At 36.2% G+C, this 26,277-nt stretch overlaps 4 protein-coding genes across 5 annotated transcripts; 2 read left to right on the top strand and 2 right to left on the bottom strand.

The window, feature by feature from the left end:
- Positions 1-82: 82 nt before the first annotated feature.
- Positions 83-7,259, top strand: LOC142526625 (carboxyl-terminal-processing peptidase 2, chloroplastic-like). Its single transcript, XM_075631135.1, has 13 exons — positions 83-241; positions 952-1,312; positions 1,394-1,543; positions 3,001-3,083; positions 3,220-3,428; positions 4,046-4,114; positions 4,391-4,509; positions 4,858-4,933; positions 5,008-5,049; positions 5,557-5,665; positions 6,575-6,672; positions 6,767-6,860; positions 6,960-7,259. The coding sequence occupies exons 1-13, from the start codon at positions 137-139 to the stop codon at positions 7,083-7,085; spliced, it is 1,641 nt and encodes a 546-aa protein (XP_075487250.1). The 5' UTR covers positions 83-136; the 3' UTR covers positions 7,086-7,259.
- Positions 7,260-7,852: 593 nt separating this feature from the next.
- On the top strand, positions 7,853-13,414 carry LOC142527811 (putative receptor-like protein kinase At5g39000). The gene is made up of 6 exons (XM_075632767.1): positions 7,853-10,659; positions 10,946-11,106; positions 11,209-11,416; positions 11,556-11,772; positions 11,919-12,081; positions 12,569-13,414. The coding sequence occupies exons 1-6, from the start codon at positions 8,127-8,129 to the stop codon at positions 12,821-12,823; spliced, it is 3,537 nt and encodes a 1,178-aa protein (XP_075488882.1). The 5' UTR covers positions 7,853-8,126; the 3' UTR covers positions 12,824-13,414.
- On the bottom strand, positions 8,369-16,510 carry LOC142527812 (uncharacterized). 2 transcript variants are annotated; one of them, XR_012815534.1, is made up of 4 exons: positions 15,463-16,510; positions 13,975-14,447; positions 8,517-8,614; positions 8,369-8,392 (listed from the first exon to the last, which is right to left on the bottom strand). XR_012815534.1 is itself a non-coding variant. In XM_075632768.1 (3 exons), exons 1-3 carry the CDS (start codon positions 15,763-15,765, stop codon positions 8,605-8,607), a joined length of 786 nt encoding a protein of 261 aa, XP_075488883.1. In that variant the 5' UTR covers positions 15,766-16,510; the 3' UTR covers positions 8,507-8,604. The 2 variants fall into 2 exon arrangements, 1 of the variants encoding a protein (XP_075488883.1); XM_075632768.1 differs by lacking the exon at positions 8,369-8,392 and having other exon boundaries at positions 8,507-8,614.
- Positions 16,511-17,951: 1,441 nt separating this feature from the next.
- LOC142526524 (uncharacterized) lies at positions 17,952-25,758 on the bottom strand. Its single transcript, XM_075630985.1, has 15 exons — positions 25,307-25,758; positions 24,119-24,268; positions 23,924-24,040; positions 23,735-23,819; positions 23,374-23,482; positions 23,213-23,280; positions 23,007-23,132; positions 21,998-22,938; positions 21,540-21,743; positions 21,396-21,456; positions 20,428-20,541; positions 19,525-19,638; positions 19,352-19,438; positions 18,721-18,796; positions 17,952-18,301 (listed from the first exon to the last, which is right to left on the bottom strand). Exons 1-14 carry the CDS (start codon positions 25,435-25,437, stop codon positions 18,770-18,772), a joined length of 2,334 nt encoding a protein of 777 aa, XP_075487100.1. The 5' UTR covers positions 25,438-25,758; the 3' UTR covers positions 17,952-18,301; positions 18,721-18,769.
- Positions 25,759-26,277: the final 519 nt, after the last annotated feature.

Genomic DNA, 26,277 nt, shown 5'->3' with positions numbered 1-26,277 from the left:
AGCGTCGTCTAATTTGGAGAAGAGACAGAGACAGTGGTGGTGACGCGGAAGCAAACAAATTAAAAAGCGCAACAAATAATTAAACACGCTTTTATTTGTGGGTGGGGGTGGAACGAAAGAAAACGAGTGTTATCGAATGGAAGTGATATTGGGAAGCTCAGGCTCAGCTGCTTTCGTGTCACTCCCTTCTTTCGTCATTAGCAACACCCGCCGAAATTCCTCCACTCTTTTCTCTCCGGAGGTATATTTTAATTGAAAACTGATTATTTTTCTGCATTATTTGTATTTTTTTTTAAATTTTCCCCCTTTTGGTAGATTGTTCTGTTTGTTGTCAGTTTCAAGAAACGTTGTTTTAATCCATGATTTAAGAACAAGTGGTTGTTTGAACGAAGTGAAATGATACATTACCGATCAAATAAATCAAATAATCAATTTCACTTCTTTAACCAAGGGAATTGAGGTTTTTAATTTCTTTTGGAAGTTTCTAATTGGTACAAAATCATTATTAGTTGAAAACGAGCCACTTCAAACGAATATGTTGTGTTCAGTGCATGTTTCATACTCTTATGTTGATAAATTACAGCATGTAATTTGCTGTAATTGGTTGGTTAAGTTAGATTGGTAGTTAACAAGTATTTTAGTTTTGTATATAAACTTTTCCCTCTTCTGCGAGGAAGTCTTGAATGAGAATTTCATCTCAAATGCTCTCTGTTAGCTTGTAACAACTAACAACACATATGTTCCTTATCAAGAACGTCGTGTAAATACATCAAACCCTTCATTGTGCATGGTCCTTAGCAGGGGTGGCTGGAATTCTAGGAATGGCCTTGTGTAGCATATGGGAAGGATTAAAGTAATTTGGATTCCATTTGAAAATTTTAATTAGCATATGATATGAATTTTCCTTGTTGACATGGTGAAGTTCACAGATTTTTTCGTTGACATGTTCAGGTGCTACTTTTGAATCGTCCTCCTGCAAAGAGAAGTAGAGGTCAAGTGTATTATTCTTCATTCAGTAAAGAACAGAATGCCATAAAATACGCTTCAAATCAGTCTCGTAACAATGACTACGTCCATGATGACATTCTTCTGAAACTTTGGAGGCTGAACAAGATATTTATCTCTCGACGTTGTTTCTTTGTGCTTAAGCCTGAAAGCTTTTCCTGGTGGAGAAAATTTATTACCAGTATCCAGAAAATAGTACAATGTACAGAGTGGCTTAGCAATCCTGCTCCCTTGCTTTCTATTCATCTTATCGTTGGAGTGATGCTTTATATGACATTTAGTGCTGCTGTCACCAAAACTCCTTCCTGTAAGCTTGACTTGTTCTTGGGATTGTTAGAGTTGCTTATATCTCCCCTTTACCCATTACTTAGCTTCTCACGATATGCAGGGGCCCTAAGTGAAGAAAATCTTATTTTCTTGGAGGCTTGGAGAACAATTGACCGTGCTTATATTGATAAAAGTTTCAATGGCCAAAGTTGGTTTAGGTATAGAGAAAATGCTCTTCGCAACGAACCTATGAACACAAGAGAAGAGACATGTAAGTTTCTTATCATTTAGCTTTGAAGATAAACTTATCTATTCTAATAGCTATTTCTGACCTATGAGAAATGATTGATTAATCTTTATTCGTTCAGTTTATCAACTGATTTGTTGGTGCATAAAAAATTATCAACAACTATTTTTTGGGATAGTTTCATACTTTCATGGATGGGTGACAGTGGTAAAAGATTAGACATATACATATTACATAGGTACAAATGGTTTCTTCCCCACAAGGGCTCATACCCAAAACAAGCACACCTCCAAGCTGCACCAATGGCCACAGATAACTAATCTCGAAATAGGAACAGACATCCTGTGTAACTTAATGTGGGATAGTTGATTATAACTAACTTTGTTCATTGGCTGTGCATTTTTAGAAACAAGGATTTCTTATTCAAGTTTTAAAAGAAAGTAGAATATATATTATGGATGTGGACATGCTTCTCGTTGTGTGACTGTGCTGGCTAATGTGTGTGAGAACACATGAATACAGGGATCTTTTATCAAAAAACAATTTTTACACAAATCTTACTAAGTTTGTTGATTAAATGGATATGGAACACATTTACATCTGGTTTTTCTTTTCTTTTCTTTCATTTTTGGAAGACACGCACCATTGTAAATTTCTGCTCAGGAGTGACATGTACATTGGCACAGATGGAATTCCACATCCCTCGCCAGCTCCTTGAGAAATGTTTTGAAGAAGTTGAACTGTTCACTAGCATTTTTTTGCTGTAATTTTCTTTTGAAAAGTGATAATTGGCGACAATGATCTGTTATCTCACTGAAAATTTTGTAAGTTCTAAAATTAGAGATATCTTTTAATTTTACGTCCAAATTTTTTGCGTTGCTTAGCTTTTCTACCCTGCACCGTGCCTCTATTTATTTGCATGGTTGCTTAACCATTTGGTTCCTAAAACAAATAAAATTTTGTATAAGTCTGCCACAACTATCAATCTATCATTATTGATTGGGGCTTCTTGGAAGAGAAAACATTGCTATTTGAGCTGGCTGGCATATTTTGACTTGTTGGCTGCCACCAGAGATTGTAAGAAATTAGGAGAGAGGGCATGAAAAAGAAAATTTTAATTCTTGGAGACATGCTTTCTTGTTAAGAGCCAGTTTCCTGTAAATTTGGTTAGTGTTATCATCCACATGAAAAAGGAAAAATTGAAGCCTTAATGTTTGGCACCATTGTTGGCGAGTCGTGCATGAATTTGAGGAGCCAGTCTTCGGTAAATTTGGTTAGTGTTATCATCCTCGTCTTTATGCTTCAATAGTAAATGTAGGTTTAATGCACGACTTTTTCAGGTTGGAACGGGTGAGAAATCAGGTGTCTGATTTGTCTTTCAGTATTACACTTATGTATTAGATGTATCTATTCCATTTTTTTGGCGTTAGTGGTACCATCTTTAATTCTCCATCAGCTGTCCTGGGTTTGTATGATTGCAGATGCAGCTATAAGGAAGATGGTTGCCACTCTAGATGACCCTTTCACCCGGTTCTTGGAGCCTAAAAAATTTAAGAGTCTGAGGGTACTGGCATTTTGTACTGCTATGATGCATTGCTATATTTTGCTTGAAGAGCATCCATTCTGCGACGATCATAAATTAATCATTTTGATTGATCTTTGTAGCATGTGAATCTAATTGATATGTCCTTTGAAGGCAGTCTGGAACAAAAAATACTCTTACTGGAGTTGGGCTTTCAATTGGTTACCCTAAAGAAAAAGATAAATCAAGTTCTGGACTTGTGGTTGTCTCTGCTGCTCCGGGAGGTCCAGCAAATAGGGCTGGAATTTTATCTGGGGATTTGATTGTTGCAATTGATGATAAAAGTACAGAGAGCATGGAAATATATGATGCGGCTGAGCTCTTGCAGTGAGTTTCTTCTATGCTGACCATGCAATTGATGATAAAATCAATTAATCTTTTTTAAAACTTGTGAAAATTGAAACCATATGTTTTGTAAGTTGACATTTTATTCTCCACGTAGATAACGTCCTTTGAGTTATTCTATCCTACATGGTGTTTATGCCTACTTTCCCAAAAACCCAAGATTTAATGCAAAAAGTCTATTCTATAGCAATATCTTAAGTAGAAGATGACAATATGGAATTTACCATCTTGGTAAATGCTATTTATCTGTAAAACTTTGAGAAAATTTAGCTGATAGGGATGATGTATTGCTCATAAGTATTGTGCTATGAGTGGCATCTTTAGTTGGACATCTGTAGCTATTTAAGGTCATGGACATTGTGAAGCAGAAATTCAATGCTCTTAAATTTGGTAGTCATGTTATTGATTTTGTTTTCTTTCCCTTGCAAAATATGTTAGACTATGCTCATGTATTAATCTCATGATTAGATATGATACATAATATGTATGCTCTTGTACTATTGCTCATGGTTAAATTCGGTACATGATATGCATGCTTACGATAAGGCTTTACTAAATTGAAAACTAGGTATGACTGAATATTAAAACTGGATTTACAGGGGACCTGAAGGAAGTGGAGTGGAATTAATTGTACGTCATGGTTCTGAGACAAGGCACCTATCCTTGATGTGTGTACATCTTTATCTGTGTAAAAATTGCTTCTTATTTACTTTTGAGTTACTTTCTTTGAATTTACAGGAAAGAATTTTTTCCCCTGTTTGAGTTATATATGTAAAACTTGAAGAGGGACTCCTGTCTTGTCAATCATAATTTTTTATGTGACAGTATCTTTTGTATGAAATGTATGGATTTAAAATTTAAGACCTCGAATAAAATATTTTTACTTACAGATCTTTTTTTTCTATATTTTAAATTTGTCACAATCCCTTAGCTTCTGCTTTCAGACGAGAGAGAGTTTTACTGAATCCAGTGAAGTCGCGAGTCTGCAAAACTCCTGGATTGGGGGATGACGCCCCTCTAGTTGGATATATCAAGTTAACATCATTCAATCAAAATTCTTCGGGTATTTTTCGTCACTGAAGACGAATCTTTTGTGTCTATTTGTGTGAACTCTACTCCAGCTTTTCATAGTTGAATAGTATGTCATATAAATTGTTTCCTTTTTTAAAAATGTATATGCCTCTCCACAAAGAATTGAAGTATTTTCTCTTTTGGCTATCTTTAATGCCTGGTGTCAATTGTCATATAATGTTAACAGGACATGCTTGTCTTGGTCATTGGAAATGGTTTACTCTGCTATTTATATTTGACTTTAATACATTCCTTTCCATAATGAATGTGATGGTAAACCATAAATGTAATACTTTTGCAGTTCTGTTTCTCTGAAACTGTCATCATTCATACTTTTTAGGTGCTGTGAGAGAAGCCATTGAAACATTGAGGAGAAACAATGTGAATTCCTTCATATTGGATCTCCGAGATAATAGGTGACATGCTTTGAACATTCTTCGTTCTACTATTTTCCTTGGGCTGGATCTTTTACTTGCTAAGTTTGTTGCAGTGGTGGCCTTTTCCCGGAAGGAGTTGAAATTGCTAAAATTTGGTGAGGTTCTGGTAGAAATTACTCTTTCATTAAGGGACATATGAACTTGACGTTGCTACTATTAATGGTGAAAATTTTCCTTTTTTATTCTGATCTTGTCCTACTGTGTGGTCAATTTGAAGATTGGTAAGCAGTGTCGCAGTGATTTAGTTGAACTTATCAGGAAATTTTCCTGCTTTTCGAAAATGTGCTTTCATGCGTCAGTGAGACATACCGTTGTCTGTTCATGAATTCATTTGGTTTCCAAGATTTGTGCTTCGACAAAGACGATAATGATCTTAAGAATTTGGATTTAAAAAATTTTGCTTGGGGGATGTCTTCTCAACTCCATGTGGCCATTTTTTACCTTTAAAATTGTAACTGCATCTCTGTCCTGGATATTTTATTTTCAATATCAGATCCATTACCTCTTTCAAACCTGATAGTCCATTTTTTTCACGATGCCGGCATTTGTGTGTTAAAATAGATGCTGAAGGACGACTTCTTGCTGCTTTTTAATGCAATCAGGTTGGAGAAGGGAGTGATTGTGTATATTTGTGATAGTCGAGGTGTTCGTGATATTTATGACGCAGATGGAAGTAATTCAGTGGCATCATCAGAGCCCTTGATAGTACTGGTATACTGAGTTCTTTTCTGAACCATTCTTGATCTTATCTTTGCATGTGATCTAGAATCCTTCCATATGGCTTCTCATCTTTTCTTTGTGTCGTGTCTATAAAAATTGCAAGACTTGTACTTAATGACATTCTGGGTTGGCCATCTCAATTGTAGCATGAGTACTAATATTTCTTCTGGAGTCTTAGGCATAGTTTGTTACATCATATATGAGACAGGGGAAGTGTAGGATATATAGTATGAGGATACATAACATGGTAGAATAAAATATTGAATGTTTAGTATGATTTTAACAAGAGAGATTAAATATGTACATTAGTATGATAAAATATATAGTATGAGGATACATAACATGGTAGGATAAAATATTGAATATTTAGTATATTTTAGCAAGAGATTAAATCTGTCAATTAAACTATAATGACAATATTATCCCTACCATAATAAACATTTCTTTTTGCATTGTTATCAAACTTTTCTGCAGGGGTGGGCGTTGGGGTTCGGGTATCAGATACCTGATCAGGTCGTTCCTTTTTTCGAAAATCCTAGGTTCGGGTTTGTACCCGAGCCTGATTTCTTTCTCGGGTTGTGTCGGGTACTGAAATTAGTAACCGACAGATATTGAACAGTGATTTTTTTAGGTTTTATATTTTTAATCAATAATGACTTATTGATCCGTCATTTATCAAGTATACCGAACTATACCTTATTAATTAATCATACATCCAATTCAAAGCTTCACTGTTGATACTACTGACTCTTTTCTATGAAATTTCTTCTAGACGATAGCATCGCTACTACCTTCATTTTCTTTAAAAATTAGGATCTCTTGTCATCTATATCTCCAATCTTAGGATACTTTTTTCTCCGTTCTTCATATGGTTTAATCTGTTTTGATCTTGCTGTGCAGGTCAATAAAGGTACTGCAAGTGCCAGTGAAATTTTGGCTGGTGCTCTAAAGGACAACAAACGGGCGGTCCTAGTTGGAGAACCTACATATGGGAAAGGGTGACTAGTTCACGATCCTTATTCTGTTGTTTTTAGTTTGTATATAAGATATATTTTGTGCTGATAATGATTTCCCAATCACCAAAATCTGCAGTAAAATTCAATCAGTTTTTGAGCTATCCGACGGTTCTGGCTTGGCCGTTACTGTTGCTCGTTATGAAACACCCGCCCACATTGATATTAACAAGGTCTATCTCCATCTCCTACATATCATTCCATGTTAGCATGCTGATCGATCTTTAATAGTTAATAATGTGTGCAACTTTCTTTATTTTGTTTTTATCAAGGTTGGCATAATTCCGGATTATCCCTTGCCGGTGTCATTTCCGAATGATGAAGATAGTTTATGTGGTTGCCTTCAGGATCCCTCCGCTGCTTGTTATCTCAACAGAGTTCAGTTATTCTCTAGATAGAATTTCTGGTCATTTTTATTTAGGATTCTTTATTCTTTGGGGGCAAAGTGAAGTACATTATTAAAGAAACTGTTTATTATTATTTTTTCTTCCAAAATTCCAATTTTTCAACTTTCCCGAAGAATAAATTTTTATATTTTGAATTCTGATTATATAAGAAAATTATTTCGCATACGGATTCTATATAATTGTGAAATTCATTTATTTATTAATCTTGATAATCTAATCTTTAAAGCATGTCCATAAATTAATGTGTAATAATTGGTTATTGTGAAAAAATAATTGTTTTAGTGAATACTACATTAGTTTGTCGAAATTTTATTATAACATGGCTGTATATTCAAATTCATATATTTTTGTTTCGTGTTAAATTATTAGAATCTATATTAAACATTTGTCTAATAACTTCTTTAAAACATACAATATTCTTTAAAAAAAATTAATGTTGATTGGGAAGGTCCGGTTAGTTCGGGTTTATGTTGAGAAAATATTTCTATTAATCATGCTCCAATCTGACTCGAACTCACCCGAAATCTAAACTAGAGAAATAAAATTAGTCAAGCATAAATTTAGATATATGATATTGCACTACCCAACAATTCAATTAGCAGACTCAAAAGATACCCACCAGATAATGATTGACCTTTTTATATTTATTTTTTGAAGGTGAAGGTTAGAATTAAGGAAAAAAATACTTAAATATACGTATACAGTTGAATTTCGACATTTCCTTACTATTAAACAAAAAAACAAGTGTCTTAATCATCCGGCCCTGGAACCAAACCAAAGAATAGTCCAACTCGAAGTAGTTGATTAATTTTTGTTCAAATTAAGGTTGCTTGAAGTCCCAATCTGAATTGAAATGCCAATAAGGTGTCATTTCTCTCTGTTATCCATGTTTTCTAACATTAACCTCACAATTCTTGGATAGGAGAAGTAGCACCTCTAACATAAACTGTCCCATGAACAAAATTCCATGCATGAACAGATTTCAGGAGTAAATATCCATACAGCAGTTGACCCTAAAGCACAAATCACAGCATGAATCTTTATCTGATTTCAGTAGCTCTCCCAATATTTCTCTCCCTTCTTACTATATTTGCAGTTGCAACAGCAAGCTATAACCCGGCTTACCTTACGGGCGATATTTCTGTAAATTGTGGCTCGACTGGAACTTCAGTAGCAATCGATGGCAGGGAATGGTATGGAGATGTGAACACGGAAGTCGATTCTTGGCTACAAATGAAGGGATCGTCATCTAGATCAAGTATAATGAGCCGGTTAATAGCGCCTGCCGATCCAGTTCCCTACAAAACAGCACAAATCTCTCGTTCTAAGTTCTCATATTCATTCCAGGTCAATCCAGGTCTGAAATTGATTCGACTTCACTTTAATCCGACTCGGTACAGAGGGTTTAAAATGTCAAAAGACCTGTTCACTGTCGAATCCCGAGCCTTCATTTTGCTTGGTAACTTTAGTGCTTCACTCACTGCTGATGCTCTAGGTGTGAATACTTTTGTTAAGGAATTCTGCATAAACATAGAAGAAAATCAAATACTGGATCTTGTTTTCACTTCTGCAAGTAGTCGACCACAAGATGGGATTTATGCTTTTATAAATGGCATTGAGATAATCTCGGTGCCAAACGATCTTTCTTACTTTCATGGTGTAGATCTTGGAGCACTAATTTTTGGACAGAAGGCTATGGTATACATCGATAACAGCACTGCACTCGAAATGATTTATAAACTAAATATCCTACAGGATTCTATTCTATCAGCAGATGACTCGAACCAGATGATTGGTATCGGGGAGACTATACCAACACAAAAACGACACAGAGCAAAAACTAGCGCTTGGAAAATATCTGTAGACGTGGGGTTTCGGTACTTGGTAAGGATTCATTTCTCCAAGTCAAGGCTCAAGATGGTAGAAAGTCGTCACAAGAAATTTGAATTCCTCATTAACCACATGATTGCCAATATTGATGCTGATACAAGGACAGATAGTAATGGTAATGGCATCATCTTGTATAGGAACTACATTTTGGTGATGAAGGGATACAAACAAGACGGTAAACGTGATTTGTTGATCTCCTTGCAATCCAGTGATGAATCCATTGACAGAGAGCGGCCGCCCCTTGAAGGATTTGAAATATTCAAGTTGAGCAATCCCGATAATAGTCTTGCCTGTCCAAATCAATTGCCTACAGCACAAGATTTGCAACCCGGGACTCTCCATAATTTTTTATCTGTTCTTGGCTACAGCAATGCAGTTGCAACTGCAGCCATATGCATGATTGTTTTGGTGAACATCATTGTTCATAGATTAAGGCAATTTTGGGAAAATAATCTTACAACAAATGAAGACAAGCAATCAGTCAAGGGAGAACGACTCTGTCTTCAATTTTCATTGGCCGAGATCCGTTCAGCCACCCAAAATTTCAATGATGAACTTGTTATTGGAAACGGTGGATTTGGCACAGTATATAAAGGACTTCTTAATGATGGGGGAGATATTGTTGCCATAAAGAGGTTAAGATTAAATTCCAAGCAAGGGGAGCACGAGTTTTGGAGAGAGATTGAAACACTTACTGAGCTTCGGCATCGTAATCTAGTCTCTTTGATTGGATATTGCAATGAGCATCATGAAATGATTCTTGTTTATGATTACATGCCTGGTGGAACATTGGCCGACCACCTCTACAAAAAAGCTGATGACAGCAATAATTCACCTTCTCTGTCCTGGAATCAGAGACTTAGCATTTGCATCGGAGCCGGTCGAGGACTAGATTATCTTCACACAGGCCATGGAATAATACATCGTGACGTTAAGTCTTCAAACATCTTGCTGGATGAAAATTTTGAGGCTAAGATTTCGGATTTTGGCCTGGCTAAACCTGAAACCAGAAATATGCTGCATAGTTATGTCAGCACAAATGTTAAAGGCACATTTGGTTACTTTGACCCACATTATTTTAGAACTCATAAACTAACAAGAAAAAGTGACACATATGCCTTTGGTGTGGTGTTATTGGAAGTATTATGTGGGAGACCGGCACTGGATCCAAGGGTTGAAGAAGATAAGCAGAGTCTAACCATATGGGCGCGAGAGAAGATTAGTGAAGGAGAACTAGAAATGATCATAAGTTCAGATCTGCGGGGGGATATCTCACTAGATAGCTTGAAGGCAATTGTGAAAGTAATTGAAAGTTGCTTAAACGATGAGCCAAAGAGACGGCCAACAATGGCTAAAGTTGTATTACAGCTTGAGTCAGCACTTAAGCAGCACGATAGCTCAAGACAAGTAACAGACGAGAAAGATGTTTCTGACGTCTTTCCCTATGCTGACGAAATTATCTCATCAACGAGCACCGAGAATCTAACAACCACCTCCATTAGTGAGCTGAATATTTCATATTCTTCAAAAGAACAAAACATCGTCAATGCTAAGCTGACATCCAGGGAAACATTTACTAGATCAATAACAAGGCAGCCAAGATTTCGGCAATGGGGTGTACTCTGGAAACAAGCAAAACGATCTCCCAAAAACAAATTGGAAGTCTCAATATCAAGTAGTCTCGTGGCTAAAATAGATTTGAGAACCTTATTTATTGACATGTCCATTAACAATTGTCCTTGAAAGATAGTTTCATTTCTAATATATAGAATAGGTCTTGCTAATATTCAAAATTTCCCAAGGTCTACTCTAACTTAATTCCTTAACAATGCATTTCTATATTTTTAATCGCCTTTTAAGCTTAAGAGTTTTTTTCCAAGTTAACTTCTTTCGTTTCTGGCTCATTTGAATGCACATCTCACTTAAATAGAACACTGACTGTTCATCTATGCACTCTATAGGACAAAACAAACTTCTTATGAAGAAGCGGATCAGTCTTCTAAAAGAATATGCAACTGGGATAAAAGCAACTGAGTTGGCTTGGGCTACAGTCGAATTTGCCACCAATAGATTCTCCCATTTAAATATGATTGGTAAAGGTATAGGAGGTGTTTATTACAAGGTAATGTTCCTAGACCGGCTGCATTTACTTTAAAGACGACCAGGTACAATTTTCCATAATTTTCTTGCTAATACATTATTCGTTTTTTTTTTTTCTGTACAGGCTGTGTTACCTTCAAGACAGGTAATTGCGGTTAAAAGGAGTTCCCTTTCAGAGTATGGACATGATGAGTTCAAACTTGAAATGTACTTACTATCCGAACTTCAGCACCCAAACCTCACAAAATTATTAGGATATACCATACATGAAGAAGAAATTATACTAGCATATGAGTTCAAGGCCGAGACGAGTCTACATGCCGTTTTATTTGGTTAGTAACTCTGAAATTTGCAACATCTAACCCCTCTCCTCTATATAGTATTTCTTAATTAGACAAATAACTTTTGGAGATTCTGAATTGTTATTCCTGCTGTGGTATTACTAAATAATGGCTGTCCGTGAACGATCAGGACGTGATCAGCTTCCTTGGACACAGCGCTTCAAAATTATCAGCGGGATTGCTGAAGGAGTTCTCTTTCTTCACCAAGATTCAGAGTTGAGAAAACTTTACAGTGACCTCGAACCCCACAATATTATATTGGACACCGAGATGAATCCTAAAATTTCATTCGATTTCGAAAATAAGCCTGGCAAAGATCTTCCCCTTGTGTTATTTGATGATGAAAGGTAAGCTTCCAAACTTCTCTACTTTCTTATCTGACATAACATTCACTTAAAGATGGAGGAATTACTGATGCTATATTCTGTAAGTCTTTTTTACTCTCTTTATAATAATCATGAGATTGATGAATAAAATATTAAACTTCTGTAAGTTATATGGGCAATGATTATGCCTCCGCCTCCGTGGAATGCAATCCGAGCCGCCAAATATCAGTATCATCAGACATTCATAGCTTTGGAGTTATGGTGTTGGAGATAGTAAGTGGCATGAAACACCGCCGTAGTTCTAAGGAGGGCTTGGACCTAATTGCTTATGTGAGTATATTTATATAGAGGTGTATTAACTATGCACTGGTACATTAAGCATTGACAATTTCAACCCAAACACAGTAATTTAGTTCAACAATACATACTACAACAGACAAATAAATAGCTAAAAATAGCACATATCCACAAAATCAAGACTACCACTGAAAGTAAACAATAAAAGTTATCCAAGTACCAAATCCAAAGATTTAAAATGTTTTTCCATCTCTCTTTTTGCTCCTCAAAACCCATTATTCGTTTTCTTTTTTAATGCAATAATGGCATGAGATTGCAGCTCTACATACTCATTAGTCTTCCACAATGGAACTAAGAAAAGTGAACTTTACAGGGGATTCGATTGAAACAAAGCTACTCCACGTCCACGTGCGAAAAAACAATGGATCTAACAATTTGAATATGAATTTAATTTATTATGGGATGTATAGCTGCATGCATACACATACGTGCATATACATGATTGTCTAACAATTTTCAGGCACGGAAACTGTGGAGTGAAGAGAAACCATTATATCTTATGGAAGCTTCGACGTGGGAATCAGGGTTTTCACAGGAGGAAGTTTTAAGATGCATTCGAATTGGTCTTTTATGCACCCAACAGCAACCAAAGTACCGACCAATGATGCCTCTTGTTCTTCGATCATTGCAAGGATATCATGAATTACAGTTGGAGCTTAAAGAGACAGCGCTACAAAAAACTATTCACTCCACAAGCAGTAGAATTCACAAATAGGACTAATGCTTTGCCATTCATATAAGGCACCACCATGAAATAGGATAGTGCAGTTCTTGTGTCCTTATGAGTCAATCTACACATTAAATGTGAGCGCTACTCATATGTATAGCACTCATATTGATGTAACTTTAGAATACAATGAATTCAAGGCCAAAAAAGTTAAGGTATTTACTGAGGCTTGCGAGAACACTTTCCTGATGCCTGGCAACGAAGTTCATACGGGTGATTGTTGAAAATTCCCAGGATCGTCCAAAGGGCGTTTTTACATGTTAACCTAACCAGCAGAATCTATCAGTTACAGGATGGTTTTCTATTGAGTCAGGAGGGCATAGAGACCCTGTATTTGCTAACGGAACCCATTCTGCTCACATCCATTGGCGATGAGAAAATTCTAAAGGAGACTGAATAATCCCGTGGGAGAAGGAACCGGACAGCTATAACTAAAGACAACGAATTACATTATCTTAGTGTTTTTCTGTGCTTTCTCTCCAAAACAAGGGACATATCCATTCCTCTTATCATTTGATTAGCTCAGACCTTAGTTATATCAAAGCCATCCAAGCCAGCACTTACCGGGTACAATCGAAAGAACAAGATCAATCAGTTCGACCATGTTTCCAACCGGTTCTTTGTCTCTTGAAGATCCCATGGCAACACCCCTGCAGTCCCATGTTACTTATTACTTCTAATTCTCTTAAGCATGTTAAACGTGTGCAAAATAACTAGTGAAAAACAATTGTGTCCACAAGAGTAGTAGCAGCATGTTACCTTCTATTGAATATGAATGGAGAGAGAGTAAAAATGGTGGAAAAATAAATCCCAGATTACAAAGAGAACACCAAGTTAGCGCAGGTAACATCATGAACTTGAGCCGAAGAACTAGAATGATGTTGGCTTCATTGAACTAATATATTGTAGTTCCTGTAGATCAAGCTTAGCTTCGAGCCAACGTACAACTTTTGAGGGCTTAAATCAAAGACTTGAGAGTGTCAAAGTGATCCACCAATTCCATAACTGGCCGGTCATTGAAATATATACTAGCACATTGCACATTATAAAAATATCATTGAAACCTAGTATTGAATCGATGTAAATGATCAAAGAACTTTAATCCAAGAACTCAAAAACGGAAAAGGGCAACCAACAACCTCAGCAATAAAGGTGTACCACTTTCACTCGATCTCCAGCTCAACTTACTCTTCTCTGTATCAATAGCCTGAGATCCACTTAATTTTTGAGCTGGACTTCTCGAAGACCCTATATTAGGATGCCTGCCAGTTTCTAACTCATCCCAACCACCATAATTAGCTATTTTATTGTCCATGTTATATTGTGCAACATCATTTTTCGAAAACCAAGGGTGATTTTCTTTCTTTCCAGCCCATATCCTAGCTTCTTCATATTTAACTTTCCTTGATGCATGAGTGCGAGATCTTCTCATTTTTGTATTAGTATTTTGCTTTGATTTGTTTTTCCCTGAATTTCGCATTCTCTGTAATGCAAATACGAAAGTTGACTGTCCGATGGGAAGTGCTAGTGCCATGAGAAAAGCTTTAAGGCCATTTGCAAACAACAATATTAAAATTATAGGTGGAAGCAACCATCCAAAGGATCGAAAAACCTGCACTGCCAAAAGATTTGAACTTCATCAACAAAATTATGGTGGGATTTCCTATCTTTGGGGCAAAAATAGTCTACCAAGCAAAGACACACACACGCTCATGCAAGTACATGTGTACACATATAACCCAACAATGCAAACATCCCCTAGGAGCCATTTGCATTATGAAGGACAAAAAGTTAGAAAAGGTAAAACTTCACAAGATTTAATTGTTAATATATGTGTCGAGTTTAATTATCTGTTTAAGGATATTTTAGGAATATGTGTTGGTAGATGTCATTGTATCATCATCATCTACATAGAGAGAGACAAAAAAATAGTTATGAGAGAGACAACTTCTTGTAAAAAAATTATATTTGTATTCTTGATTTCAATATAGTGAAAATTTGCAGCGGCGACAAATGAACGTAAATCTCACATCGAGTCACATCATCGAGAGTGAACCACTGTAAATCTTGTGTATTCTTGTATTTATCTTTAGAATCATTTTATCTCTTCAATAATCAAAACTAGAACCATAATTTGTAACATTAAATACCATAGTCCCAAAGTACAATATCGCTAGTAACTCAAAACTTCGATTCTATACCCGACAAAGGCTTGGTATGAAGTATAAACGGAGACGGTTTTCACTAGAACTAACACCAGTATAAACATGAAGCGATAATGATGAAAATACACCACATCAATGGCAAAATCAAACCGATAATTATTGGGCACAAAGAGAAACAAGTAACTTTTTATAAGTTAACAACATCAACATGCGTAAACACAGACGCTCCTAAACATTGGGGTGGATTGAGGAACCTCAATAAGTCGAATTGGCTTAGTTTTTAGGTAGAACTTCGATTTAAAAAAAAAAAACAACAACAAATTCACCGCAGCAGTTCCGCCCCTAGTCCTCCACACAACTCTAATTTCCAACTCTTAAGTGAAAAGCCATAACCAAAAGGATAATTCAACATCTTTTATCAGTCGGCAAGAAAGGAAAAGGTACAGAGGGGAGAAATGTCACCTTCAAAATCCAGATGCTATCGATATAATCTCGAAGAACATCGGTCCACTGCTCCGTATTGTCATCAAACTCACCGTATGATGCTTGTACTTCGTCCTTACGGTTGTAAGATTCTGCGTTGGAGTCCCAGCGGCGGGACCTGCAAACTAGCAGTGGCCATGAGAGTAGGAAATGATTATTGGATACTGTGATTGAGCGAAGAGAGTGAAACTGGAAACGGGGATTTCTGAAATGTAGCAGAATCAGAGTAGATTGGCAAGAACACAAGTAATGCCGGAGTCGGAGAGGAAAGGTTGCCGCCATTGCTTCAAAGATCTTATCCACGATATCTTATTATGAATTAGACACCAAACATTTGAAACGTGGGGAATTTATACCCGTGTTCCATAAAAATTTTGGCGAGACAAAACTAAATCTACGTCATCAAAAGTTCTCGTTTTTGCCCAATTAAGCTATATTGGGCCTTATTCTATTGAATTTGGGCCCGTATATATAGTCATAAAAGGCCCAATCAAATGTTTGGAATTTGTCACCGATTTCTTTACAGATTCTCGTCCGAAATGCACATAAAGAGCAGAAGCTAGAAGGAAGAGCATGAAAACTCTAGCGATGGACTATTTCGGCGAGACGGAAGATCAGAGCGGCGGCGTGACGGTGGCGATGGACGTCGACGATGTTGATTCATCTCTAGATCTCTTTGGCGAAGGCCCTATCGCGCTGGATCTTCACCGCCTCGCCGATTCCGACTTCTTCAACTCCTTCGAAGACGACTTTGATGATGAAGACATCAACTAATGCAATCGTGTATGCTATGGAATCCCTATTTTACCATCACCATTACTATTCACTGCTATGGAATCCCTATTTTACCATCACCATTGCAATTCACTCTATTTGTAAGACAAATTTTGGAACAAATTTGTGAAATTACGATGCATCAGTTCGTCATAATGTTGTGATTAAAAAGGTTTTTCATTGTCGTGTTGGCTTAAATTGACTGTTGATTTTGCCACAGGATTAAGGAGATATTGATATTATGTTTGGGTAATTTCACTATTTGTGAGACGGTCTTGTTTTTATTATAGGATCGTGCTTGGATCCGCATATACATGGTTAAGAGAATAATTTTCTCTTTTGAGAATAATAAAAAATGAAAAATGTTTAATTATATCGAGAATTATTATCTATGAGACGGATCAACACTATCGATATTCACAATAAAAAATAATATTCATACCGATATTCACAATAAAAAATAATAATTTTCATAGAAGACCCAAATAAAAGATCCATCTCATAAAATACGACACGCGAAATCGTCTCACACAAATTTTTAGCTCAGTATTTTGGTGGGTTTGATTTCTAGTAATAATTAGAAGACAATTTTGTCTAGATATGTTTGATTAATATGCGAGTGTTCTAATTTTCAAACTCATTAAAATCAATAAATCCATGTTGAGATTTGATTATTTTTAAATCAAGTTATCAAATTTATTTTATTTGAGTATTACAACTTGGGGTGGGATGCCTAATTTGTTTTAACGTGGGTTGCCTTTATGCCAATCAAGCCAACCGTTGCTCCCAAAAAAGTTCGTTTTAGTTTGTTTGTTCTGAATTGCTTGGCCTAGTTCTGCTGTGTGTTCATTGAAGCCTCATATTTCTACCCAGCCCAAGATTCAGTACCATATTGATAATGAAACTTTTTATTGACATCACCAAGGTCATAATAGAACAAGTTTTTTTTTTTTAAAATCAAAATTAGCTCAATGAATTCACACACTGCCTTTAATTCAAACAGGTCAAAGGAAGAGGATTGTGTCTTCAGTCTCTTGTGCCGGAGAATCACTCAAACTTTTCTTATCGACTTAATTTCTTAATGTTCAACTAAAGAACCAATACCAGAGGATGGGATACACTGATTAAAATTTCTATCTTAGCAACATTGTCTACTAGAACAATATGCGTTGGACATGCAGTCAAGTAACACTTGTTAATGAGACCTATTTGAGTTAATTTAGTACTCCAGAACTGGAAATTTACCTGCTCGAGTCTTCGGGATCATTGACAATCAGGCCTATTTTAGGTTGAACCCCGTCACAGAAAAATTGACTTCAATAATACAGCACCAATTTGTTCTCGATGAAGGTCTTACCTTACAACCACAGCTCATGTAAGTTCCATACGGATTGCTCGAGTTTTGTATGCTAGGGTGGAAGACCTGTGAAAATAAATATGATAGTGCCTTTGTATATTTTTATATTTAACAGCTAAAATCTCATATAGAATCCAAACATGTATTCATATAATGATTTTAAAAAAAAGAAGAAGAAGAAGAAGAAAGTAACTGAAAAATAGTCCTATTTATACTCAAACGAAGCCAAACATATATTCATATAATGATAAAAAAAGAAGAAAGTAACTGAAAAATAGTTCTATTTATACTCAAACGAAGCAAAACATATCGTGTAATATTATGATTGAAAAGGGAAGAGAGTCAAAGATATTAGCTACATATAATTAATGAAAATGTAAAGCGAAACACTTCGAGCAATTTTTCAACTGATCAATATTTCGTGATGCTCTGTTCAAGGAGAGAACTTTCGGTCAGAAGAAGCTGGAAATATAGGCAACATTTCCTTAATGTTCAAGCAAGATCGACTAGAAAGCGCCTATTTGCAAGTTAGCAGTATTGGCGATGATAGCTGCAAAGATCTGTACATGGCAACGAACAATTCCCAATTTTTGTACATGCAAGGGCTCATCACTTGTCCATTGGGATGTAGCACATCAAGCTGCAGATACACTAGCGATGTCCTATCTCAGGGTGATGGTAGTACACCTGGAAAAGGAGAAGTTTCATGTTTTAATGTTCAAACCCATCTGTGGCCATGAATTTGTGACAATGGAAATCGAACGAATAAAGCACAAATTTCACTTTTATGTTATGAATACCATGTCTTAAGTATTCAGTTTTTTTATACATATTTTTTAAAACAAATATGTTTTATAAAGCATGGTCTATGTCAACATCGCTCTGTTTTTGTAACCCAAGTTCCAAGAGAATATATACATGCAAACACAGATAGCATTGTTTTTAATTCAATCCGTAGAGTGTCCACAGATAGGTTTGTACATATATGCATCTTATGGCTATATACCTCAAGTATCACTCAAACCTAAAAGAGAATTGATTTAAAAAAAAAAAACTAAAAGAGAATGGCATTCAGCGTTCATATATTAAAAAAGTGAAAAACTAACCATAAGCAAGCAGCGTTGCCATTCATTTAATGCTTTCACTCAACAAAAATCAGCTTCCTATTGTATATGCTGGAACCTTCAACCGAGAAACCAAAAGTTGATGTAAGCAATTGAATATAATACTACATACAGCAAGTACATTTATAGATATGACAATCACAAACCCGACAGTATATCACCACATGCAGGTTTTGAGATTGGTACCAGAGAATATGGTATCTCTGTAACGCTAAAAGAATATCCAGAGGAAGTTGCAAAGGGTGATCAACAATTATGAAGTTAGTCGAGGTCAGCTGTGCTACATCTCTAACAAGGTTTTCCTTTGATAAGTACAGTTTGACAGCAGGTCCTTGGATGGAGGGATTTGAACATATGGATTTAAAATTCATTTGGTTGCTTGGATGAATTTATATTTAATGAATTTTAAATACTGCTCCCACACAAAACTTATTTAAATTCAATGATGATTATGATGGATTTGATATCCACTTGTGTCGTTTCAAATTCACCATTCAAATCTCTCTCCAAATCAAATCCTTTTATCCAAGCACAACCTTAATTCCATCGAGACATTGTATGTAGAAATAGCAGGAGAAGAATCAAAGGATTGCAATAATAAACCTTCCTATACCTCAAACATGTTGTAATCGGGAATAGAGGATACTTCAGTATTAAATCCATGGGATATATCACACTGAAGAATCCTGAGCTTTCCTTCCTGCAACATTTAAAAGAAAACCAACATTTTCGAAACTACTAAACAATTTCGAAACACCAAAAAGTAGACATACATGTTTAACTTACCTTGGTTCCATATACAAAGCCACCACCAACTGCAGGATGGAAACAGGCTACATTAACCTCATCTTCTGCACTGGGAAGAACCGTCACAAGTTCCATGTCAGAAATTCTATAGATCTGCAAGATAAAATTAGATTCTGAGAAGTGTGTAACAAAAGATATAGAAAAATAAAAATCGCACCACAAAAGTGTTCCACATATACTTCATATATCTTCAAATGACCTAAGTATTCAAATAGAAATGCAATGCACACTTTTTCTCATGACTTGGTGGTTGTAATCCGTATACCTTAACAAGTGAATTACGACAATTGAACAATTTTAGATTATAAACAAAACGCAATAGTTTCCAAGTTGTTACTCCTATGTATGCAACTCAAACATTCATTTTTCAGATAATAATCATGCATCTCCTCTACCCCCAACCCCATCCTCCGTGGCCACTGACAAATAAAAATAAACAAGTGCAACCAGAAGTGTCTCAGCTTCACAGTCCCGTGCTCCAGTTTTCTGATACCTTCATGGAGACTTGGGATTTCCTATCGTTATCCAAGGAGCACTGAAATCATGGTCCATGAATTTATGATACCATATCAGCTGTGACCTTCTTTGGGCCAAGGTAGTCCGTAGTTCAATGGCTTTTGACCAAGGTTCCCAGACTATATATGTAATAACCACAAAAGTCGTGGCATGTCCATCCTTAGATCAAAATATTTTCACTAGAAATTACTTAGAGAACAAAGAAGCAACTTTACACCAATATATGAATGACTTTCCCAAAACAATCAACAAGTTAAAATGAATAAGCATCTAATTACCAGGGAAGCAATCTTGTTTTTGATGTTAACAAATTAACTGGTCATATGCACGAATAAGTAGCAATTACAATTTGCACACGTATCTAACCTCCAGGATAGTATAAATTGGCATTGTCCGATCTCCATCAATAACAACACTTTTAAGAAGGGAACTGTGGCGCCGACCATAGGCAAGTAACAGATGCTCTGATGTAGGAGAGAACTACAATTGCAAAAAGACTCGAGATCAATTGTCCAAATTGTTAACACTTCCATTAACAATTAGGCAACTAAACAAATAATTATGATGTCTGAACAAAGTTCAAAAAGCACAATACCCAGTAAATCCAATCTTCGCGTGACAAAGCTATAATAGATATTTACCATCAGGCTAAGCATCAAATCTACCAACATGATGTTTCTAAATGAAGTAAAATCTTTTGCCAAAAAGATTGATGGTAAATAGCTATCCACACCGTTCCACAGAATATAGTGCCATTCTTCTGCATAAATGAAATATATCTACTCCACAAATATCCTTTTTCTCATTTACCTCGCGAACCCAAATCTTTCAATTAGTACATTTCATTACTAATACAGCATCAACCATCGCCCGAAAGAAAAAAAAAATTGGAAGTATGATCAGAAAACTTAATTATCGCAATATAATTTTAAATGCCTTTATTCGGTTAACTGTTCATTATCCTCGCTTAAAAATCCATAGAATCAGTTACTAATACGAGAATGACAAATGCATTTATGATAAAGGGTTCTTTAAAACAATTAAAAACGACCAAAATTTAGACATAAATTGGAACACCTCCACCATCTGCCAGAGCAAGATGCAAAAAAATATGTTGCTACAATGGAAGGAAAATCACACATAGTTATCATACAAATTTTCCTTCACAGGTGGAAATTCTTCCTCAACATGAACAAGACAGGTTATATGGTTTACTACAAGTAACAGGATCTACACTATCACAAACTATATAAACTTAGTTCTTCATTCAATACATGAAACGAGCATTACATTGATATGAAATCAATACCTTAAGTTTCAGTAATAAAACTAACCTGTATTGATGTCAAACAATGAGCAGCTCTGATAGCCCGAGATGCTAGAACTGAGCCAAAACTACAATAGCAAAAAAGTACCAGTTTAAATAGCTGTGTAACCATGTAGGAAGCTGGAGGCTAGGTAAATATTTTGAGACTCACGCAGCTGCTTCAAGGGAATAAATCCTAAGTTCATACACAACTTGGTGGGCTAAAACCGGATGCCTGGTTGGAGATGTTGAAGCTCCTGTTACATCATGCCGTACATGGCCTTGGAACCCTGGATCCGCTTCCATATTTGGAAGGATACACGCCACACAGACAGCTAAAAATCTTCCACATGGTGAAAAATGTGCACCCATTTCACTACAATATTGTAACTTACAAGTCAACATTTGGAGAGAAGCAGAGGAGATATAATAAAAGAGGGCACAAAAAAATGGTGATGAAAATCAATAGCTCAAATACTGTGAGTTTACCATGGCATCATGAATTTAAAGTCCTACAAGTCCTTGAAAACCTCAATAAAGTAATGATGTTGATCCATTTAACAACACAGTCAATTATCAAATTATTAAGGAAACAATAATTTTCCATACCAATAGTAAAGTGATGCATACCTACAAAGTACAGCATGGGGAATCGTTAAGAGACATTGTTTTGTATCAAGAGGAGTACAAGGATTTTTCACATCATGAGACCATATTCTAAGTTTCACTGTGCAAGGTAATTCGGCAGCTGCAGCTGCAGCTAGAGACGTGGCTACCTCTGATTGAACTTGGTTCATGAAAGGTTGTGAATTGCCCTGCTCTGATGGAATACCATTAAAAGCTGCAACATCACTAGATCCAACTGCTGGTATCGTGCGGGGCCGTGAGGACCTGTGACATGAACCAGTTCTACTAGAAACCCTTGACGTGCCAACGTTGTTTGGAATTACCAGAGGAACCATTGATGATGGGTTCCCCATTGCACTATAGGAAGACAAGCCTTCACTAGCACCTCCATTTTGTGGGAGCAACGCAGGTTGGCCAGCTTGACTTTGACCAATAAACCAGCCTTGCAAAAATGGAATCTCCCAATATGCTGAGTCGCCAATTGGAAAAAAGGGATTGCTTGTCTCTTCAGTCTGCACATCCATCTCCATTGCATCCACTGCAGGCTGAGAAACAGCATCATCCATTTCCCTTGTTAAGGAACTATTTTGCACATCTTCTCGCACAGGAGAACTACTTGATTCGATCGGAGACAATACAAGTTCATACTGTCCAGAAGGAGTTGAAAAGGTGAGAAGTCGCACAGAGGCTGAAGAATCCACCACCTGTTGTGAAGCATTAGGGTTTGCATCCCCATTATTTTGCTGGGAAGGCAAAGTTCCATCACGTCGGCCAATCGAAGGCCAGAGCAAAAATGGTATGGACATAATCGGTAGTTCATTTCCTGAATTTGATCGATAAGAAGAGTGAGTATCTGCCAGATATATAGTAGGAGGGGGGTAGCGCAAGTATCCAGGGGAAGTTGCAAGCGTCATTGAAGGGTCTGATGAGTCAAGATCATTGACCTGTAACGAGCAACATTATATAACTTATGAATTCATTATAAAATTTCTAGGCATGCCAGAATCAATACCTCAGCAGTAAGAAGAAATGGCGCAGCATGTGGATGGAAATGCACAGCACGGAGTGAACGGCATGTCCTTAATATAATCCTTGGAGAGGAAGCCTCCCCACTCCTGTTGTAGTGCCATATATAGAGCTGCCCCAAAAACAAAGTCAACATATCAAAGCCGTTCAAGCTGAGACCCAAGGGCAATTGCTACGATCTGAAATTCTAACCTTGCGGCCTGAAGCTACAGCCAAAATTTCCCCTTGGGCATGAAAGGCAATTGAAGCTATTGGGCGATCTGGATGGAGAGACATTTTACAAGCAATATTAGCAGTATTCAAATCAACTAAATAGAAAAACAATGTTCTTAAATCTGAAGGTTATGGATTACAAAAGTCCCGCGATCCAATACAATCTGCAGATTTTGCGTCCCATAATCGAACTTCATGGTCCAAACTCCCACTTGCAAGAACTTCTGGATGGAGTGGATGGAATCTAACCTGTAGAAATTAATGATGCTCGTTTGTTCAAGTTAGAGCCAAAGAATAGCTCAAAAATCACAATATAAACCATTGTCCCGAATAATAATAATAACCATAATAATATACTTCTGCCACCAAGCACAAGTCAATATAAAAGTTAGAACTTCATTCCACCCTTCAATTGATCACTTCATTCAGTAAAGAACAACAACATTATTCCACGAACATTATTGGATCATATTTCCCAACAGTTTGTTCAATTGTACTTACCACCCAAGGTGTCCTCCGATGACCACTCAATACCTTTAAGCATTTTCCAGTTTGATAGTCAATTATCTTTACTGTATGATCTCCACTGCCAACATTAAAAACAATGGCAACATTAAAAAAATGGTTAAATTTGGAAACAATCATATGCAATAGAGACAAATAAAGATAAAATGAAATGTAGAAACCAACTGGGTAGAGGCAAGTGTCTTTCCATCGGCACTGAAGGCTGCTGCAATAGTAGACCTTGGTGGAGGCAGTAGAGGGCAATACCTGGCTGATAAACGTAACAATGACTCTGCCTCAGCCCTGGAGTTCAGATAATGATTTTAAAACAAGATAATCATCCATACATCAAAGACAAAACAGATCAAAAGAAGATACTACCATGAAAAGAGCTCTTGTCTGGCATCTTCAGCTATTTCACATTTGATTCCCGAGAAATCAATATGACTTGATGTCTTGCCCCATAATTTTTTTGGAGCCCGTTTTGTTCGAGAAGATACCTCCCTTCGTGCTAACAAGCGATATACATTACTGCAAATGAAACTTAGCATATCAAATACAATGAATGGATCCATTCAAACACGTGCCACCAAGTCTTGCAATCTTTTGTCCTATTTTATAGAGTATATATGAATTCTTAACCATATAGTTAATATCTAATCAGAAATAAGGTATATGAATAAAAACACACAAAAACCAAATCTATGTAATGTAAGGAAATAACATTTTAGGAAAGGTCAAATTGGTGAAATAACAAGAACTTTGTTCATTCAAACAAAGCACAACTGTAAGACATTCGTTCATTTTGTTTTCAGTTAAGCACATAAATCGAACATTTGTCGTCATAACACCCAAATCCACATATACCACGTGTAGAAAGAAATAGAATCTGTATCACTGATCAAATACAAGCTAATTCATGTTTTGGCACCTTCGAAAACGACAATTGTCACATTTAAGACGTCTGTCCCCATAGCTAATAAAAAAAAGGGCGACTAAAAATGGTAAAAAGGAAAACCATAATCTGAAACTTTTAACATTACTGAGACGTGTAAAAAAGGTCGCCATCCAAAAATCTAAAACAAATAACGATCTCATTTTATGAACCTCAAAAATAGCTTGCATCGTTAACCGCCAAATAAATGCATGTTAATTTGGATTTCACGCGTGAAATAAATATTAACAAACATCTCACATGATATATTATTTAGTAAAATCTAATCAAGAAGCAAGTGAACGTCACTTGAATCATCGGACATAAATCTCTATTCTATTTCAACAAACTATCACAGTTAATTTATGAAGGGTTTTAAACATAAGCTAACGTAATACAATTTTACCATAATTTTTTTACTTTCAAAGGGAATCCGGCATAAGCTACTTAAAAATTATGAACACAAGCACGTAATTTGACAACAGCAATTCAACATTGAGCCTACCTCAATTCGAGAATGAAATTATAAACAAAGAATTCAGCACAGAAGATAATGAATTTATATAATACACTCCGGATCTATGCATCCAGGAAAAATGCCAAATTGATGTAAAATCAGGGCATAAAGTTTGAACCTTTGTCTCGAATTAGATTGCTGGGAATGACCCGCTGGGGGCGTCGCCTGTCTCTGCGGCGGCTGGAAATTTGACGTCGATTGTGCGGCGGTGGAGGCTGAATTATCAGGCCACATGGACAATGACGTCATGAAACGGCGCAATATACAATTGAAATCAAAAATTCGGGAAAAACAATCGTCCGAAAAAATCTAGACGATTTTCTGCCATGTGCGAAGCTTTGAAAAATGGAGAATTGGAGGTTTTATTTATATACATATACAGGCGAATAGGCCTGGGAAATCCCCTGGATTTCGAACAATTCACAGGGATGGCGTGGCGGCGGAGATCTGGAGGCGAGGGCTGATTGGGGACAGAATTTACGGAAGAAGATGAGAAAAAGCAACCGGGGCGGAAAGCTGTGGGGGTATGAACACTTTCCGGCAACGGGACAGCATTACATTTTTATGCCATGACGTCGACGATTTGACGGAAATGCCCTTTATATATATATATATACTTCTATACTATCTTATTAAATTTGAGATATTTAGAGTAACTAATTTTGGTGTCATGGTCTGTTTTAATAGTTATATATATTAATAAAATGTTAAAATTTTAATATAAGTTATATGTAGTTCAGCGGATAGAATCATTGTTTTTTGGGGTTTAGGTTATAGGTTCAATTCTTATTGAGATCATTTTTTCATTTTTTTATTTTTCAATTTATTTTTTAATTTATATATCAAAATTACAGTGTAATCCCTCGTTATTTCTTAAAATTATATTTTGATGCTCATTTAAATATAAATCAACTGAATTATAAAAAAATATTATACAAACACGCAATGCGTGCGTCGGTGTACTAGTCTATACTACTTTATTAAGTTTGAGACATTTAGAGTAACTAACTTTGGTGTCATGGTCTATTTTATTAATTATATATATTAATAAAAAAAAAAAAAAGAGGGTACTTGTATGAGATACAAGCA

This window comes from Primulina tabacum, chromosome 15 (genome assembly GCF_025594145.1).
Source record: "Primulina tabacum isolate GXHZ01 chromosome 15, ASM2559414v2, whole genome shotgun sequence".
Taxonomy (NCBI): domain Eukaryota; kingdom Viridiplantae; phylum Streptophyta; class Magnoliopsida; order Lamiales; family Gesneriaceae; genus Primulina; species Primulina tabacum.
Note: the sequence above shows the minus strand (reverse complement) of the source record. Positions and strands in the feature narration are given on the sequence as shown.